Source organism: Schistocerca cancellata, chromosome 9, assembly GCF_023864275.1.
Source record: "Schistocerca cancellata isolate TAMUIC-IGC-003103 chromosome 9, iqSchCanc2.1, whole genome shotgun sequence".
Taxonomy (NCBI): domain Eukaryota; kingdom Metazoa; phylum Arthropoda; class Insecta; order Orthoptera; family Acrididae; genus Schistocerca; species Schistocerca cancellata.
The window spans coordinates 6,061,239-6,077,692 of NC_064634.1; the positions used below are offsets into that span (position 1 = coordinate 6,061,239).

The 16,454-nt window shown below is 42.8% G+C and overlaps 1 protein-coding gene across 2 annotated transcripts in view; it reads right to left on the reverse strand.

Annotated features, from left to right (window-relative positions):
• LOC126101109 (protein GUCD1) overlaps nt 1–16,454 on the reverse strand; it is a 44,303-nt gene that overhangs the window by 14,591 nt on the left and 13,258 nt on the right. For both annotated transcript variants that reach the window (XM_049911785.1, XM_049911784.1), the window contains exons 2-4: nt 9,424–9,583; nt 9,183–9,309; nt 8,862–9,081 (exon numbers count right to left, since the gene is read on the reverse strand). In XM_049911785.1, coding sequence (XP_049767742.1) covers nt 8,862–9,081; nt 9,183–9,309; nt 9,424–9,503 — 427 coding nt within the window. In that variant the 5' untranslated portion in view covers nt 9,504–9,583. The remainder of the gene's footprint in view (nt 1–8,861; nt 9,082–9,182; nt 9,310–9,423; nt 9,584–16,454) is intronic.

The window sequence follows — 16,454 nt, forward strand, 5'->3', positions numbered from 1 at the left end:
TAAAGATAAGTACCGACTTTTATTTAATCAGAGTGATTGGGTTTTCATCTTTCTGTTCACTGTTCCAGCGGACCGGTCGGCCCGCTATTAAAAGTGTGGCGGTGACTTCGTAAGCCGTTTCTACAGCGAAGTGTTTGTCGCTACGAACGCCGCCACAAAACTGGCGACGAGGACTTCCGAACTCGTGTGCAGGGCTGGTTCAACTTGTTTCTTGTTATACTAATTATAGAGATAAAATTTTGGGGGCTGGTTTAATTTGTGTTCACTATGTCTGCCGAATTACAACAGTTGATCTTGTTACAGAGTCAGTAAATACAAAGTCTGGTGGAAGCAATCGCCAAACAAGCGGCTAATCCACCAACACAAAAGGAACAAGCACAGGCAGCACCACCTTTCCGTGCTTTTGATGCATCAAGAGAAGAATGGCGAGAATATTTCGCGCAGTTGCAGGCGCACATGACAGTCTACAAAATCACAGGTAATGAGCGGCAGCTTTATTTCATTTCCACTGCAGGAGTGGAAGTCTATAGACAACTTTGTAAGTTGTTCCCGGAATCCAAGCCAGAAGCTTTAGACTATGACATTGTTGTTAACAAGCTTGCTGAGTATTTCGAGTCGCGAGTTCATGTGGCAGCAGCCAGATTCAAGTTCAAAAGAAACTGCCACATCAATCTAATAAACAGTGGTTAACAGATTTACGGGGCCTCACCCGTCAGTGCCGATTTAATTGTGTGTGTGGAGCTTCCTACAGTGATGTCATGTTATGAGACGCTATTACTCAAAACATTGCAGATTCTCGTATTCGTGCTGCTATCTTAAAGTTGCGTGACCCGTCATTAGAGACTGTGATGAACATCATTGAAGCCCAAGATACTTTTGACTATGCTGAGTGTGAGTTAGATCAGCCATGTATTTCTCAAATTGCCTGTGCTAAGCAAGTTATGTCACGCCCGCGGCCCCACCGGCAGAGTCAGACTGTAAACACTAGCCGGCCGCGTCATGTTAAAAACATTCGTCAGCCGCGTGTGCAAAATGATAGAGTTAAGTCTTGCCCTAAGTGTGTTCTTGCTCATCCTCGTGAACGTTGCCCGTTAAGAACTGCGGTTTGTCACTTTTGTCAAAGGAAAGGACACATCCAGACTGTTTGTTTGCGTAAACGCAAGAACAATTCTAGTGCTGCCCAGCCCATGGATATTCATGTTATTCAAAGCCAGCCCGCCCAGAAGGTCGCGTTTAAAGACTCTTCCACGATTCGTGTGGGTAATAAACTTGTTCGCAATAAGCCACCCACCCAGCCCTCTGCTATGCGACCCAAGTGTAATTCAAACGCTGTAAAAAGTAATGTACAGACTGCAAGTGAAGCGGGAGTTGTTGTCCCACCCGCCCAACCCACGAGTTGTCGTAAGCAGCGAACACGTGCTAAACGCACTGATTTTGTGTCTTTCGCCTCCACTGCACCGATCCAGAGACAGTGTAATAAACTATTTGTGAAGCTACGCATCCAGGATAAGACCTTCAATTTTCAATTAGACACTGGTGCGTCTGTGACTCTAATAAATAGTGCTACGTATGCGGCTATAGGCCGCCCTAAACTTTCAGCGGCAAAACATTCTTTGGCTACTTATAGTGGAGAACAAATTCCTGTGTTAGGTGTATGTAGCGTGCCAGCCACATTCCGTGGCAATACAAAAACAGTTTCATTCACAGTGCTCCGCGCTACAGACAGTGTAAACATTTTCGGATTAGACTGTTTTGACTTGTTTGGCCAGTCTATCCAAGACAATGTGTTGCAAATTAATTCTGTTGTTGTTCCTCCAGACAGCATAACCGATTTGTGTAAACAATACAGTGACATATTTAAAGACGAACTATGTTGTGCTGCGAACTTTGCCGCTCATATTACGTTAAAAGATAATGCTCAGCCTCGATTTTTTCGTGCTCGTCCAGTGCCTCACGCCCTCCGGGCACCTGTAGAAGATGAACTTCGTCGTTGGCAAAACAACGGTGTTATTCAACCCATTTCAGCGAGCCAGTGGGCTTCTCCCTTAGTTATTATAAAGAAACCGTCTGGCAAGTTACGTTTGTGTGCTTATTTTAAGTCGACAGTTAATCCTCAGACTGTCATTGATTCTTTTCCTTTGCCTAGACCGGACGAGCTGATGGATAAGTTATGGGAAGCTCGTTTCTTTTCCAAAATTGATCTCCGTGAAGCATATTTGCAATTGCCCCTCGACGAGCAATCACAACAGTATTTTGTCATAAACACGTCGTTGGGGTTGTTCCGTTTTCTGCGTTTGCCTTTTGGTTGTGCGTCAGCTCCAGCTGTTTTTCAGCGTTTTTTGTCACAACTTCTGGCTAATGTGCCATCGTGTTGCAACTATTTAGACGATATTGTTGTGTCCGGTCGGACGCCTGCTGAACATTTCCGTAATTTGGAGTGTTTGTTTACAGTGTTGTCTCAGGCAGGCCTATGTTGCAACATCGATAAATGTTCATTTTTCCTTACGGAGATGGAGTATCTGGGACATGTTATTAATGCTCAAGGCATTCATCCCTCCCAGTCACATTTAGCAGCTATTCGTGATTTGCCCGCCCCTCGCAATCTGCATGAATTGCAAGCAGTTCTTGGCAAATTGACATATTATATTAGGTTTATCCCTAATGCATCACAGATTGCTGCACCGTTGCATCGTCTCCGCCGTAAGCATGTTCCGTTTGTGTGGTCAGCTGATTGCCAATCAGCTTTTCAGCAGCTTAAAGAGGCTTTATTGAATGATCGTTGTCTGGTCCATTACGACCCAAACAAGCCTCTAGTGTTAGCTTGTGATGCCTCTTCTTTCGGCCTCGGTGCTGTGTTGTCTCACCGAGTCGGTAACACCGAACGTCCTATTGCGTTCGCATCTAAATTGCTCAACAAAGCTCAGTGTAATTATAGCCAATTGGACAAGGAAGCGTTGGCTATTGTGTTCGGTGTCACAAAATTCCATCACTACCTCTATGGTAGACCATTCTATTTAGTAACAGATCACAAGCCTCTGACGTCACTGTTTCATCCATCTAAACCAGTTCCTCAGCGGACAGCTCAGAGACTACAACGTTGGGCTCTTTTGTTATCACAATACCAGTATGAGATACTGTATCGCCCTACAGCTCAGCATGCAAACGCTGACGCGCTTTCTAGATTGCCGATTGCTGCGGATGATGTCTTCAATTCCTCTGAAGACTCTTGCCATCAGATTGACGCCGATGAGCATCAATCCCTCCGGGATTTTCCGATTGATTATCGTCAGGTGGCACGTGAGACAGCTACGGATCCTCATCTGAGTTTACTATTACGTTTTGTTCAACGTGGTTGGCCGTCCAAGGCAAAGGACATATCGGATCCTGTGGTTCATCGTTATTATCCGCAACGTCATCTGTTGTCTGTTTCACAGGGAGTTTTGCTGTTACGCACCGAGAATGACCAGCTTCGTGTAGTGGTTCCCCTAGTGCTCCAATCCAAGGTCCTCGACTTGTTGCATCAAGGTCATTGGGGAGTGGTCCGCGCCAAGCAGCTTGCCCGCCGTCATTGTATGGATCGGCATTGATAAGCAGATTACGCAGATGTCTACAGATTGTTCGACGTGTGCTGAACAGCAAGCTGCTCCGCCTCAACGCTATTTTGAGTGGGCACGCCCTGCCGGTCCCTGGCAGCGAGTCCATATTGATTTCGCTGGTCCATATTGGAATTCTCGTTGGCTCATCGTGATAGATGCATTTAGTAATTTTCCGTTTGTTGTGCCCATGCAGTCTACAACGTCTGCACAAACTATACAGGCGTTGACTTCAATTTTTTGTATTGAGGGTCTTCCAGAAGTTTTAGTGTCTGACAATGGTCCACAATTTACCTCTGCTGAATTTGAAAGTTTTTGTTCTGCCAATGGCATTCGCCATGTTCTTACTCCGCCGTTCCACCCTCAATCAAATGGTGCAGCGGAACGTTTTGTACGCACATTCAAGGATCATATGGACCGCCTTCGTGCTACGCACTCTCGTCAGCAGGCTCTCATCACGTTCCTGTCGTCGTACCGGACCACGCCACACGACGGCCCTTCGCCTGCGGAGCTTCTCCACGGCCGTCGTCATCGCACCCTACTATGGTTGTTGCACCCCCCGGATCGACCCGCCGCTTCTGAGCATCGCACGCATTTTCAGCGCAACGACGCCGTTTTATTCAGAGGTTATCACGGTCGCCGTCGTTGGGAACGAGGCACCGTGATAAGTGTCCAGGGTCGCGGTTTTTATACTGTTCAAGGTGCTGCTGGGGTGCACAGGAGGCATCAGAACCAGTTGCGCCGCGCTGGCCGCCCGGATTCTGCCGCTCGTTCTTTGTCCACAGATTTGGTCCGTGGCGGGTTCCAGCAGCACCTTCCGACTTCGCTGCCGCCTCCAGGGCAGCAGCAGCAGCAGCCGTCGCCGCTACCACGCCGACAGCCCGTCCCGTTGATGCCTCCCGCGCAGCTTCATCCGGGAGCACCCCAGGTGGTCGCTCCGGCGCCTGCGGTCCCTCTTCAGTCGCCACCGCCTTCGGAGCAGATGGACGTCGACCCCTCAGCCGGGCCGCCATCCCAAGTGGTGGCTGTGCAGCCTGTCCTGCAGCCGCTTTCCTTGGGCACCCCCAAGGAGTGTGACACCGCAGCGCCTTGTCCGGCGCCCACTCAGCAGCCGTCGACGCAGCGTCAGGAGACGCTGCCTCTCTTCGTGGGTCCCGATGCCCAGTCGCGTCCAGTACCAGAAGCTGCGCCCATGGTCACAGGCGTGCACCCTGACCTCGGTTTTCAGTCGGTGTTTCCCGAGGCCCCGCGCAGCCAATGCTGGGGTGCGGACCGGGGACTGCCACCGACAACAGTCTCCGCCCCGGTCTCTTCTGCTACGCCTGCGGCCAGACCCCTCCCCCACCGTCAACGCTTGCCACGTCATTACTCAACGACGGTGCGGCGATTTGGGGGGGAGGAGTGTTATATCCTAGCCAGTAATGCCAACTGAGCCCGCTGCCAAAAGGTTGGCAGCATCAAAGTCCGGACGCCGTCCGCATAAGCAGCGCCAGCGATACAGGAAATCGCCGCAAGTCTGCGCGCGCCACCGCTGGCTTCTGGCTTCTTAAGCGCTGGAGTCGCGAGCGCTAGGACAGTTCTGTATTCGCCGCTCAGTGGTATACTCGCCACCGATTTGTGTACTTGCTAGTCAGTTGTGTGTTCATCGCAGCAGAGTTGTTGTTTGTCGTCAGCCGACGCTGACCTAGCCGCTCCGACTCGAACTAGACAGATTTCTGTAGACACGGAGTTCACTACTGTGTTTCTGTATCTTCGTTAATAAAGATAAGTACCGACTTTTATTTAATCAGAGTGATTGGGTTTTCATCTTTCTGTTCACTGTTCCAGCGGACCGGTCGGCCCCCTATTAAAAGTGTGGCAGTGACTTCGTAAGCCGTTTCTACAGCGAAGTGTTTGTCGCTACGAACGCCGCCACAAAAAAGACAAATCTCATTTGCCATTACACAGGATTGGCTGTAGCGTTCGGATACACGGCTGCTCGAAGACACACCGCACCACAGGTGCACACCCTGCATCGCAGGTGCGGGCAGGTGGGGGGCAGCAGTGTTATCCTGTGAGGGACATTCACCTGAGCTTCTGGAGGACCTGTGGTAGTAATTGAAGGCATCGTTGAAACTACAGACTACACAAACATAATTGCAGTACAGTATGTCATTCTATTTAGAACCATTTTTTGTGAGTTCCGTATCTTTGCTCATTTGCAGAGTTAGATTCGAGAGATGCCTGCACACCGAGTTCAAAAATTGTTGTTATCTTATTTGTTCCACTAGCTGACAACAATACTTTGATCCACCCATCACCTCAAACCGAGAAGTATTACGAATCATCTGACACAAAACCGAGAAGTATTACAAATCATCTGACACAGCTGAAGACTTCCAGTTTTATATTATCGAGTGAGTAACCATGTGGAACATTTTTCTTTGCTTTCCGTATCGCCTACAATGTAATTAAAGCATCTCTCTAACACGGCATAGCTTTCCCATTTCTTGCTAGCTGATGCAAATAACTTTCTATTAGTCACCAACCACGGGGTATTGTCTTCCATGTTTAATGGCCTATGTCAGAGTTTTTCAACCAATGTCACAATACACACACCACCTCATTTCTGAAGGAATGATCAATAAACAATTTAAGACACAATGAGCATTGTTAGCCAACCCGTGTGGAAGAAGCCTCACGACTTGCACTATTTTGATTGGGATTACTCGTGCTACAATGTTGATCTCTAGCACACTAGTGAAGAAAGGTATCAAAAACCCAGCTACGTGCAAAATCTTTGTATTCTATACATTTATTTATATAAATAACCCAACACAATTTTTCCTTTGTGTGAAAAAACTTACAAAAGACAGGCCTGATTTGAAATCTTCATGTCTAATACTTTGCTGTTTGTGCCCTTTTCCTATTATCTTTCACTGATTCAGTCAAGGCTTTTGTGTATTGAAATAAATTGTATATTCTTAGATATTAAGTGATACAAAAAATTCATGTAACACAGTTAGCTGCAAACTACATTTGTGCTTCATACAAATCTTGACAGACCTATCATTCCTGCCTGGTTTCGGTGTGCATTTACAGGAATGGAGATATCTTTCTGTATATTTTTGCAAGCTTATGCATATAATTTGGAGCACATTTCGTACAAAATCAATCATTATCAACTACAGTTGTGTCTTCTACAAATGATCACAATAATGTCTTGTTCAAAAAATCATTTAACCATACTGCTGTATCTCTACTAATATGGTTACTGCAATATTTTCACTTTTCTCATTTCACTGACATACTTCGTGCAAGAAAGTGTTTGGAAGATTACAACTGCAATGTAATACTCTCTCTTACAAAGTTAACTGCTGTCACGTAAGATGGAACATTGTACATATTACTATTGTATTTTGTATTTTTTTCTGATATTTGTCATTTTTTATTAATTTATGTGGGACATACTTTCTTTTATCTCCAATTTCTGTCTTTTTTCCTTAATGGGGTGAATTTGATTTTGATTTTGACCAAATAATGATCTGAACCTGATGTCTGTTCCTCTCAGCACTTTAACATTTCGAATTTCTTTATGAAAAAATTTCTCCATGCAGACACGGTCTAGCTGGCACTCTCCTCTTGTCCAGTCAGGATGTTTCCATGTCATAAGATTCCTTTGTTTTCTTTTCAAATATGTAGATTTAGCTGAGAAGACTGTACCAGCCAGTCCTGACAGAACGATGCAAGAGGCCAGAATCAGGAAAGACAAGTGTATGGCAGCCAAGGCTGCTCCTCACCAGCACTGATATTTAATTTGTGTAATTAAGAGGCAATAAGGGAAGTAAACAACTACCTCAATGAGGATATCTGTATCAATGGAAACTTTGGCTGGGAGAACTGCAGGACACTACACGTACACTTCGAGGGCTACCACTCCTTTCACATCAAATGCTCACTTCCCTACAGCTTGGGCATCCATGGCAAATGTATGTGCACCACCACAAAATCCTGCAACACCTATACTGACAACCTCTCACAACTACCCCACAGATCTTATTCACAAACAAATCTCCCATGCAGTATCCTTTGCTCACTCTCTGACTAATACAGTCCTTAGTTCCAAAAACTGAGAAGCCTCCCCCTCATCACTCAGTACCACTGACATCTTCAAACTCAATACTTCATTCTGACAAGGCTACGACTTTCTCAAGTTGGGCCCTAAAATGATACCCTCTTTCTCCGATATCTTCCCTGCACCACCAACTGTCACTTTCCGTCACACTCCTTAGCTCTGTAACTTTCTAGTCAAACCTTTATGACGTTCCCAAACCATTAACCCTACCTCGAGGTTCCTACCTACGTAACCATCTCCACAATAAAATGTGCCTCGTGCAGCCACGCACCACTACCTACTCCAGCCTCACCACTGTCAAATCCAAGTACACAGTTGCTGAATGTGCTCTTCAGCACGACTCAAGGGAAATGAATGCCTACTATGCCACACAGGCTATCTGGCATCTCCAACCTGATAATCTGAACATGGGAAGGTACCAATGTGTCATCTGGGATCTACTCACTTAGTTTGGAACACAGCTGTGTGGGGTTGCAAAATGTGAACAAATGAAATGATTAGAAGCACTAGAATGTTGTGTAACATAAGACTGTGGAAGATAAGATGATCTGTTTTAGGAGTGAAGACATCCTGCATTGAGTGAACGAGAAAAAATGCCTGACAAAGAACACAAAAGAACATAACTAAATGAAGACTTAATATGGCCAGTCACAGATTATGAAACAGCCGCTGCCGAAAACTGTAGCTGAACAGACAGTGGAAGGAAAGAATTGCAGGTGCAGGCCCAGATACACCAAGTAAGAAAAGAATTGCAGGATCGAGTGTGTGAGGCAGTTCAGTGACAAAGCAGGCTGAAGTGAAGACAACAGCTGGAAAACACCAGGAGAGGAGAGACGAGATGCAGCAGACCGATCATATGCATCAATGATTGAAATGACAACAACTTATAACTGTCTTATCTCACAAATTCAATTCAATATTAAACTAGTTTTTAGTGTAAATCACCACCAAAGATAAACTAAAAATTCTCAATTTACAAATCATATGAATCATGTCTCTGTGAGGAGCCATTTGACACTATAAAAAAACTAGTTTCTAACTGAAAGAAAATAACTAATTGCAGGAATTAAATTAAAATACAAACTGAAACATTTATATGAAAATATGAAAAGACCATATATGCTTTCTCATAAATTTGTTAATTTAACACTAACCTGCATATGCTGTAGGCCAAGGAAGGCAGCTCAGTAATTCATTTGTAAACTTCCTACATTTACAGTTGGTGCAAGTAAGGAGGCTTGCATTTGTCAGTAATATCACTGGCCCAAATTGAAATATGTGATTGATAAGATCGCTGCATGTCAGAGATGTCTTCTTTATATCTATCCCGTACTCCTCAGCATCGGCAAACTTTTTGTTTACCCTCTCTTCATCCTGCAAGCAGTCACCACTAGATAAACTGCTGAGCACTTTTTAAAAACAATACACACTTAAGATCCACTAACAAAAATTTATTTAATTATATGATTACTCACATTTTTAATAACCTTTTCATAAAATGCTTGTCCCTTATACTCTGGATGTACACCCATAGTAACTGTGCAGAACAAGTGTTTCACATTATACCGTCTCAGCAAGTAACACAGATCTATAGTCCATGTGCTGTAACCATAAAAGTAAGGTACTATCTATTCTTAAAACCCATTAAAAAATAATTTTAAATGAAAGAATGAGATAGTTAAAATGAATCTTGTTCTATACTAGTAAGGAACACACCTCTTGTTGAAATCTTCTTCCTTGCATATTTCATTAAAATTTGCAAGAAAATGCTGATATCCATCACAAGGCAAAACCATTAACACACATGACACTCCACAATCCCAATAGAACCTCTGTCGTTGATGCACCACTTTCCGTTCAAAAACAGGTGGAAGACCTATAAAAAATACTGATCTTCAGGATTCTATGTTGGGAATGAGAAACATGTTGCCGAAACGACAATCGCCCACAGAACAAGATAAATCACTATTGAACTGAATGGAAGGGCTGTAAATGATCAGTCACAGGGAGCAAATTATATAATACTCATTTCTTAAATACAGTAGAAAGCATGGAGATAAACAGTTCAAGAGAAAAATCACAGCAGTATGTTGAAAAATTAACTCTCATAAAATTCAGTCATATGAACGGATCACCAACTTCTCATTCCAAAATTAAGTACAAATTCTCTCAAAAATAAGAGCTCCTCTGGTTTCCCTGGAGTTTCAAACAGAGTTGAGGTTTGTTCCTACACAATAAAACTGTATCAACCTGTTTCACTGTTGTTTTTTTTACAAAATTTTTGAGAAAGGGATGTACTCTAGAATAGTATCTCACACCCGTACAAAGCCCCAATTTTTACACAGTCCAATCTAGCCACTGTCACGATTGATGATTATGATGATGATTATGATGATGATGATGATGAAATGATGAGGACAACACAAACACCAGTCCCCAGGCAGAGAAAATCCCCCAACCCAGCCAGGAATCAAACCCAGGACCACAATTTCAGTTTCAGACAGATTGCTCTACCGAGAATGTCATTTACATGTCCCCACGCCAGATATTACAAAGCATTAAATAATAATGAAATAGCACCGGTTGGTATTTTCTGCGAACTATCTAAGGCATTTGACTGAGTGAATCACAGTATTTGTCTAGATAAATTGAAGTTTTATGGGATTGCTGGTATAGCCAACCATCCAATAATGTCATATCTAAACAAAACAGTGCAGGAAGTTGTACTTTGTAATTCAACCAGTACTGTCTGGGGATATAATTCTGAGTGTGGAGAAAACATGTACAGGATTCTCCAAAGCTCAATTTTAGGTCCACTATTGTTCCATATATATGTAAACAATCTTCTGTCTACTATACAACAAGCAGAATTAGTTCTTTTTGAAGATGATACTAGTATTGTAGTCAATCCAAGCATACATAAAGAAACAGAAGAAATCATAAACAAAGTTCTTAAAAGTATTGTTGACTGGTTTTCTATGGGTTGTCTTGCCCTCAATTTTAAAAAGACACAACATATTCAGTTCTGTACATCTAGGGCTACTATACCAATGATAAGTGTAACACATTGTGAGGAAATACTAAATATGGTGGAAACTTCAAAATTCTTAGGCGTCCATATTGATGAGAATTAAAACTGGGAAAAGCACATTTTTTGAACTCCTAAAACAACTTAATTCAGCCACATCTGCATTTAGAAATAGTGCAAATCTTGGGGAGAGGGAAAACTACACACAGGAAGCAGCTAAGCGGGTAGCGGAGGCTGTGTGGAGGAGATTCAGGGGTTTTTTAGGTTAGAGGGTATCAGGAACCTACAGAAAGCACATCATCTAAAAGGCTGAAGGGCAAACAGAGGAAAGTGGATCTAGAATCAAACAGTATTGTAGTTGTAAATTTTCACAGCTGTGTTGGAAAAGGAACAGAGCTCCAAGTGCTAATACATTGAAGCACCAAAGAAACTGGTAAAGGAATGCATATTCAAATACAGGGATATTATGTAAACAGGCAGAATACTGTGCTGTGGTCAGCAACACCTTTATAAGACAACAAGTGTCTGACGCAGTTACTGCTGCTACAATGGCACCTTATCAAGATATAAGTGAGTTTGAACACTGTGTTATAGTCGGTGCATGAGCGATCAGACACGGCACCTCTGAGGTAGCGATGAAGTGGCGGTTTTCTCATATGACCATTTCACAAGTGTATCATGAATATCAGGAATCCGGTAAAACATCAGATCTCTGACATCGCTGCTCCAGAAAAAGAGCCTGCAAGAACGGGACCAATGACAACTGAAGAGAATGGTTCAATGTGACAGAAGTGCAATCCTTCCACAAACTGCTGCAGATTCCAATGCTGGGCCATCAACAAGTGTCAGCTTGCTAACCACCCAACGAAACATCATTGGAGCTGAAGGCCCACCTGTGCACCCTTGATGACTGCACAACACAAAGCTTCACACCTCACCTGGGTCCGTCAACATCGACATTGGACTATTGTGACTGGAAACATGTTGCCTGGTTGGAAGTGTCTCGTTTCAAAATGTATTGAGCAGATGGAAGAGTATGAGTATAGAGGCAACATCATGAATACATGGACCCTCATGTCATCAGGGGACTGTTTAAGCTGGTGAAGGTTCTGTAATGGTGTGGGGCGTATGCAGTTGGGAGTGATATGGGATCCCTGATAAATTAAGATATGACTCCAACAGGTGACACATACATAAGCATCCTGTCTGATCACCTGCATCCATTCACATCCATTGTGCATTCTGATGGACTTGGGCAATTCCAGCAGGACAATGTGACACCCCCACACATCTAGAATTGCTACAGAGTGGTTCCAGGAACACTCTTCTGAGTTTAAACACTTCCACTGGTCACCAAACTCCCCTGATATGAACATTATTGAGCATATCTGGCATGCCTTGCAACGTGCTGTTCAAAGAGATCACCACCACCCCCTAGTACTCTTATGGATTTATGGACAGCCCTGCAGGATTCATGGTGTCAATTCCCTCCAGCACTACTTCAGACATTAGTCAAGTCCATGCCACGTCGTGTTGTGGCACTACTGTGTGCTCGCGGGGGCCCCACATGACATTAGGCAGGTGTACCAGTTTCTTTGGCTCTTCAATGTAAAAAGCACTGGATGTAATGTAAAAAGCATTGTTATAAGTACAGAAAGCTGGCTAAAGCCAGAAATAAGTTAAGCCGAAATTTTTACAAAGGACCTAACTGTGTTCAGAAAGAATAGATCAAATATAGTTGGTGGTGGAGCATTTATTGCTGTCAGAAGTAGTTTATCTTGCACGGAAACTGAAGTAGATAATTCCTGCGAGTTAGTATGGGTAGAGTTACACTTGACAACCAGAATAAATCATAATTGGTTCCTCTTACCAATCCCCTGACTCAGTTGAACAGTTGCTGAACAGTTCAAAGTAAACCTGAATCTCATTTCAAGTATGTGCCCCACTCATACATTTGTAGTTGGTGACAACTTCAATCTACCCTCACTATGTTGCCAAAAATATATGTTTAAAGTTGGAGGTAGGTATAAAACATCATCTGAAATCATTCTGAAAGAATTCTCAGAAAATTATTTCAAACAATTAATTCAAGAGTCCATTCGAATTGTAAATGATTGCGGAATTATACGTGACCTCTTAGCAATATATAATCCTGGGCAGACAGATACAAGACAGATACAGGGATTAGTGACCATAAGGTTTTTGTAGAGAGACTGAATACCATAACTCGCCAAAAATAAGTGCAAAATCCACAGATTTAAAAAAGCAGATACAAGTTTGGTTGAGGCCTTCCAAAGATACAGTTTCCACTCCTTCCAATGTGAACATGTAAATGCAGACCAGATGTGGTTTAAATTCAAAGAAACGGTACTGACAGCTATTGAGAGATGGTACTAGCAGCTATTGAGACACAAACATCAAATAAATTAATGAGAGATGGTACTGATCCCACATGGTGCATTAAACAGACCAGAACACTGTTGTAGAAGCAATGAAAAAAGCATGCCAAACTTGAAAGAATGCAAAACCCTCAAGACTAGTGAAGTTTTACATAAGTTCGCAGTGTAGTGTGGGAGGGATTTTTTTGGCGTGAAAGGGTTGACAGCTGTCAAAATGCAGATACTGTTGGTGGTTGGTGGGTCTAACGTGGACAGAGGTGCAGATGGAGCGATCACAGAGGATGAGGTCATGTGTCTAGGGGGGTGACCTGCTGGGTTGAGGAGGACCAGGAGAAGATAATGGGAGAGAAGGTACTGAGATTTTGATGGAATGAAGATAGGGTATCTTGGCCCTGAGTCCCGATCATGAAGATATCATCAAAGAACCTGAACCAGACTAGGGGTTTTGCATTTTGGGAGGCTAGAAAGGTCTTCTCTAGATGGCCCATAAAGAGGTTGGCATAAGAGAGTGCCATCCGGGTCCCCATGGCTGTGCTGCAGATTTGTTTTTGAGGGGTGAGGATAGTGGAGAGTCAATGAAGAAAGTTGTTGCTGTCTTTCATGTGGGGCGCTAGATTAAAAACAATTGGTTGGAGGAGTTTTTCAATAAGGGCCAAAACTCTCTCAGTAGGGGCACAATAACCAGTCACAATGGGGCGTGCAGGATTGCTGGGTTTGTGGATTCTGGGGAGCATGTAGAAGATCGGTGTGCGGGCGTCATAGGGGTGAGGAGGGAAATGGATTCAGGGGAGAGGTTCTGGGAAAGGCCTAAGGCTTTAAGCAGGGACTAGAGGTTGTTTTGGACTTCTGGGATAGTATCACTCTGGCAGAGTGGAGGAATCAGATAATTGGTGGACGCTTTCTGCCATGTAGTCAATATGATCATAACAACAGGCAGGATGATTAGGTCAGGATTTGTTTTGAGGCTGTGTATGGAAATCCTTTCTTCTGCTGAAAGGTTCATTCTTTCAGGATGGGACCTGAGGAAGGATGGTGAGGCTAAGTTGGAGGCAAGGAATTCCTGAAAGGTGACCAGCAGGTGGTTAGATGGGAGGGAGGATCACAGCTGAGTGGTGGTACAAAATGGGAGAGGCAGCGTTCAATGTTGGAATTAGATTGGTTTTGGTTGGAGGGATTGGCGACAAAGAAGTGTTTCCATTGCAGGGCCAGGAGAAGGAGAGTACGTCCAATGACAAGTTCAGAATTGTTAAATTTGGGTGTAGGGCTAAGGGTGAGGCCTTTGGATAGAACTAAAATTTCTGTGCATCTGATGGAACAGCAGATATCCTCGATGTACCAAAGAAGCTTAAACCACTTAATAAAGGTAAGGCCTCTGGTCCTAATTGTATACCAGGCAGGTTCCTCTCAGACTATCCTGATGGCTCCATATTTAGCAATCATATGCAACTGATCACTCATTGAAAGTTTCATCTGTAAAGTCTGGAACATTGCACAAGTCACACCAATACCCAAGAAAGTAAACAGGAGTAATCTGCTACATTACAGACCCATATCACTAACATTGATTTGCTGTAGGATTTTGGAACATACGCTGTGTTTGAACGTTACAAGTTATCTTGAAGAAAACAATTTATTGACAAACATCCAACAGAGATTCAGAAAATATCAATCTTGTGTAACACAGGGGACGTCAAGTTGATTCCACATTTTTAGATTTCAGAAGGCTTTTGAAACCCTACCTCAAAAGCAACTCCTAATCAAATTGCACGCATATGGACTATCATCTTAGTTGTGGGACTCGATTCATGATTTCATCAGAAATGTCACAGTTCATAGTAATTGATGGAAAGTCATCGAGTAAAACAGAAGTATCATCTGGTGTTCCCCAAGGAAGTGTTATAGGCCCTCTACTATTCCTGAGCTACATAATGTAACTATTTAGGAGACAATCTGAGTACCATTCCTAGATTGTACACAGATGATGCTTTCATTTGCAGTCTTATAAAGCTCACACGGAAACATTTAGGTGTTCATTTTCCACGAGTGCTGTTCAAGATTGGAACAGTAGAGAGCTTGAAGTTGGTTCAATGAACCCTCTGCCAGGCACTTAATTGTGAACTGCAGAGTAATCATGTAGATGTAGGTGTGCATATAGATCAGTAAGTTGACATATTTTGCATATTCTCATTTAATGATGTCACATGGAATAATGTTCTGCGGTAACTCGCCTTTAAGAAAGAAAGTTTCCATTGTGCAAAAACGTGCTGTATGAATAATATGTTGTGTTCAGCCACGACCATCTTGCAAACATTTGTTTAAGAAGTTGAGCATTCTGATTACTGCTTCACAGTATATTTATTTCCCTCATGAAATTTGTCTTAAATAATCCACTACAGTTCAAAAGGAACAATGAGTTATGTAATTACAATACCAGAAGGAAAAATGACATTCATTACTCCGCATTAAGGTTGTCTCTGTCAGAAAAAAACGGGGTTCAAAATGCTGCAACAAAGATTTTTCATCGCTTACCCAGTGATATGAAACATCTGACAGAAACCACAGTAAAATTTGAAAACAAACTGAGAAAATTCCTTCAAGAAGAATTTCTATTATTATAATGTGTAGAATGTGATCCATAGGTCTCACTTTTTTTCTTTTTATAATATAAACTTAGAAATGTTCAGAATGTAACCAAATGTGCAAATTAATTTGAAATATGAATGTAAAATGACTCGATGCACAACATTAGACTCTACCGTGCGAGATGATCCATGGAACATGTAACTAAGCAACTAATTAAATCTTACAAATTGTTGAGTGTAGTAGACAATATTTCTTCAACATCAAGTATTAGCATATTTCTAAAGAATGAATGACTGAATGAATGAATGAAAATGGATCAAACAATAACTGATGCGACATTTTGAAAGGGTACCATATACTCAATATATCTACACTCAGGCCTACAGTGACCTGGAACAGTGCTGTTTACTACAGTTTTAAAGCTTCGAAAGAAATCTGTTACGAGTACTTTGAAAATATCCCAAAGACAATTATACAGTGATAAATTAAAAGACTTACAAATATTAGCTGTCACGGCAACATACACTATCGAGCAAAAGTATCCTGTCACCTGTCAGAGAACGTCATTAGTGGCTGTGTCCACCCTTTGCCTTTACAACAGCTCAAACACTATTGGGGACACTTTCGACAAGGAGTCCAAACGTCCGTGGAGGAACGGTAGCCTAGTTTTCCTCAATAGCTAAAAATAGAGAAGATAACAATGTCGAATGCTCAGGTCCGGAGTGAAGTCAACGTTC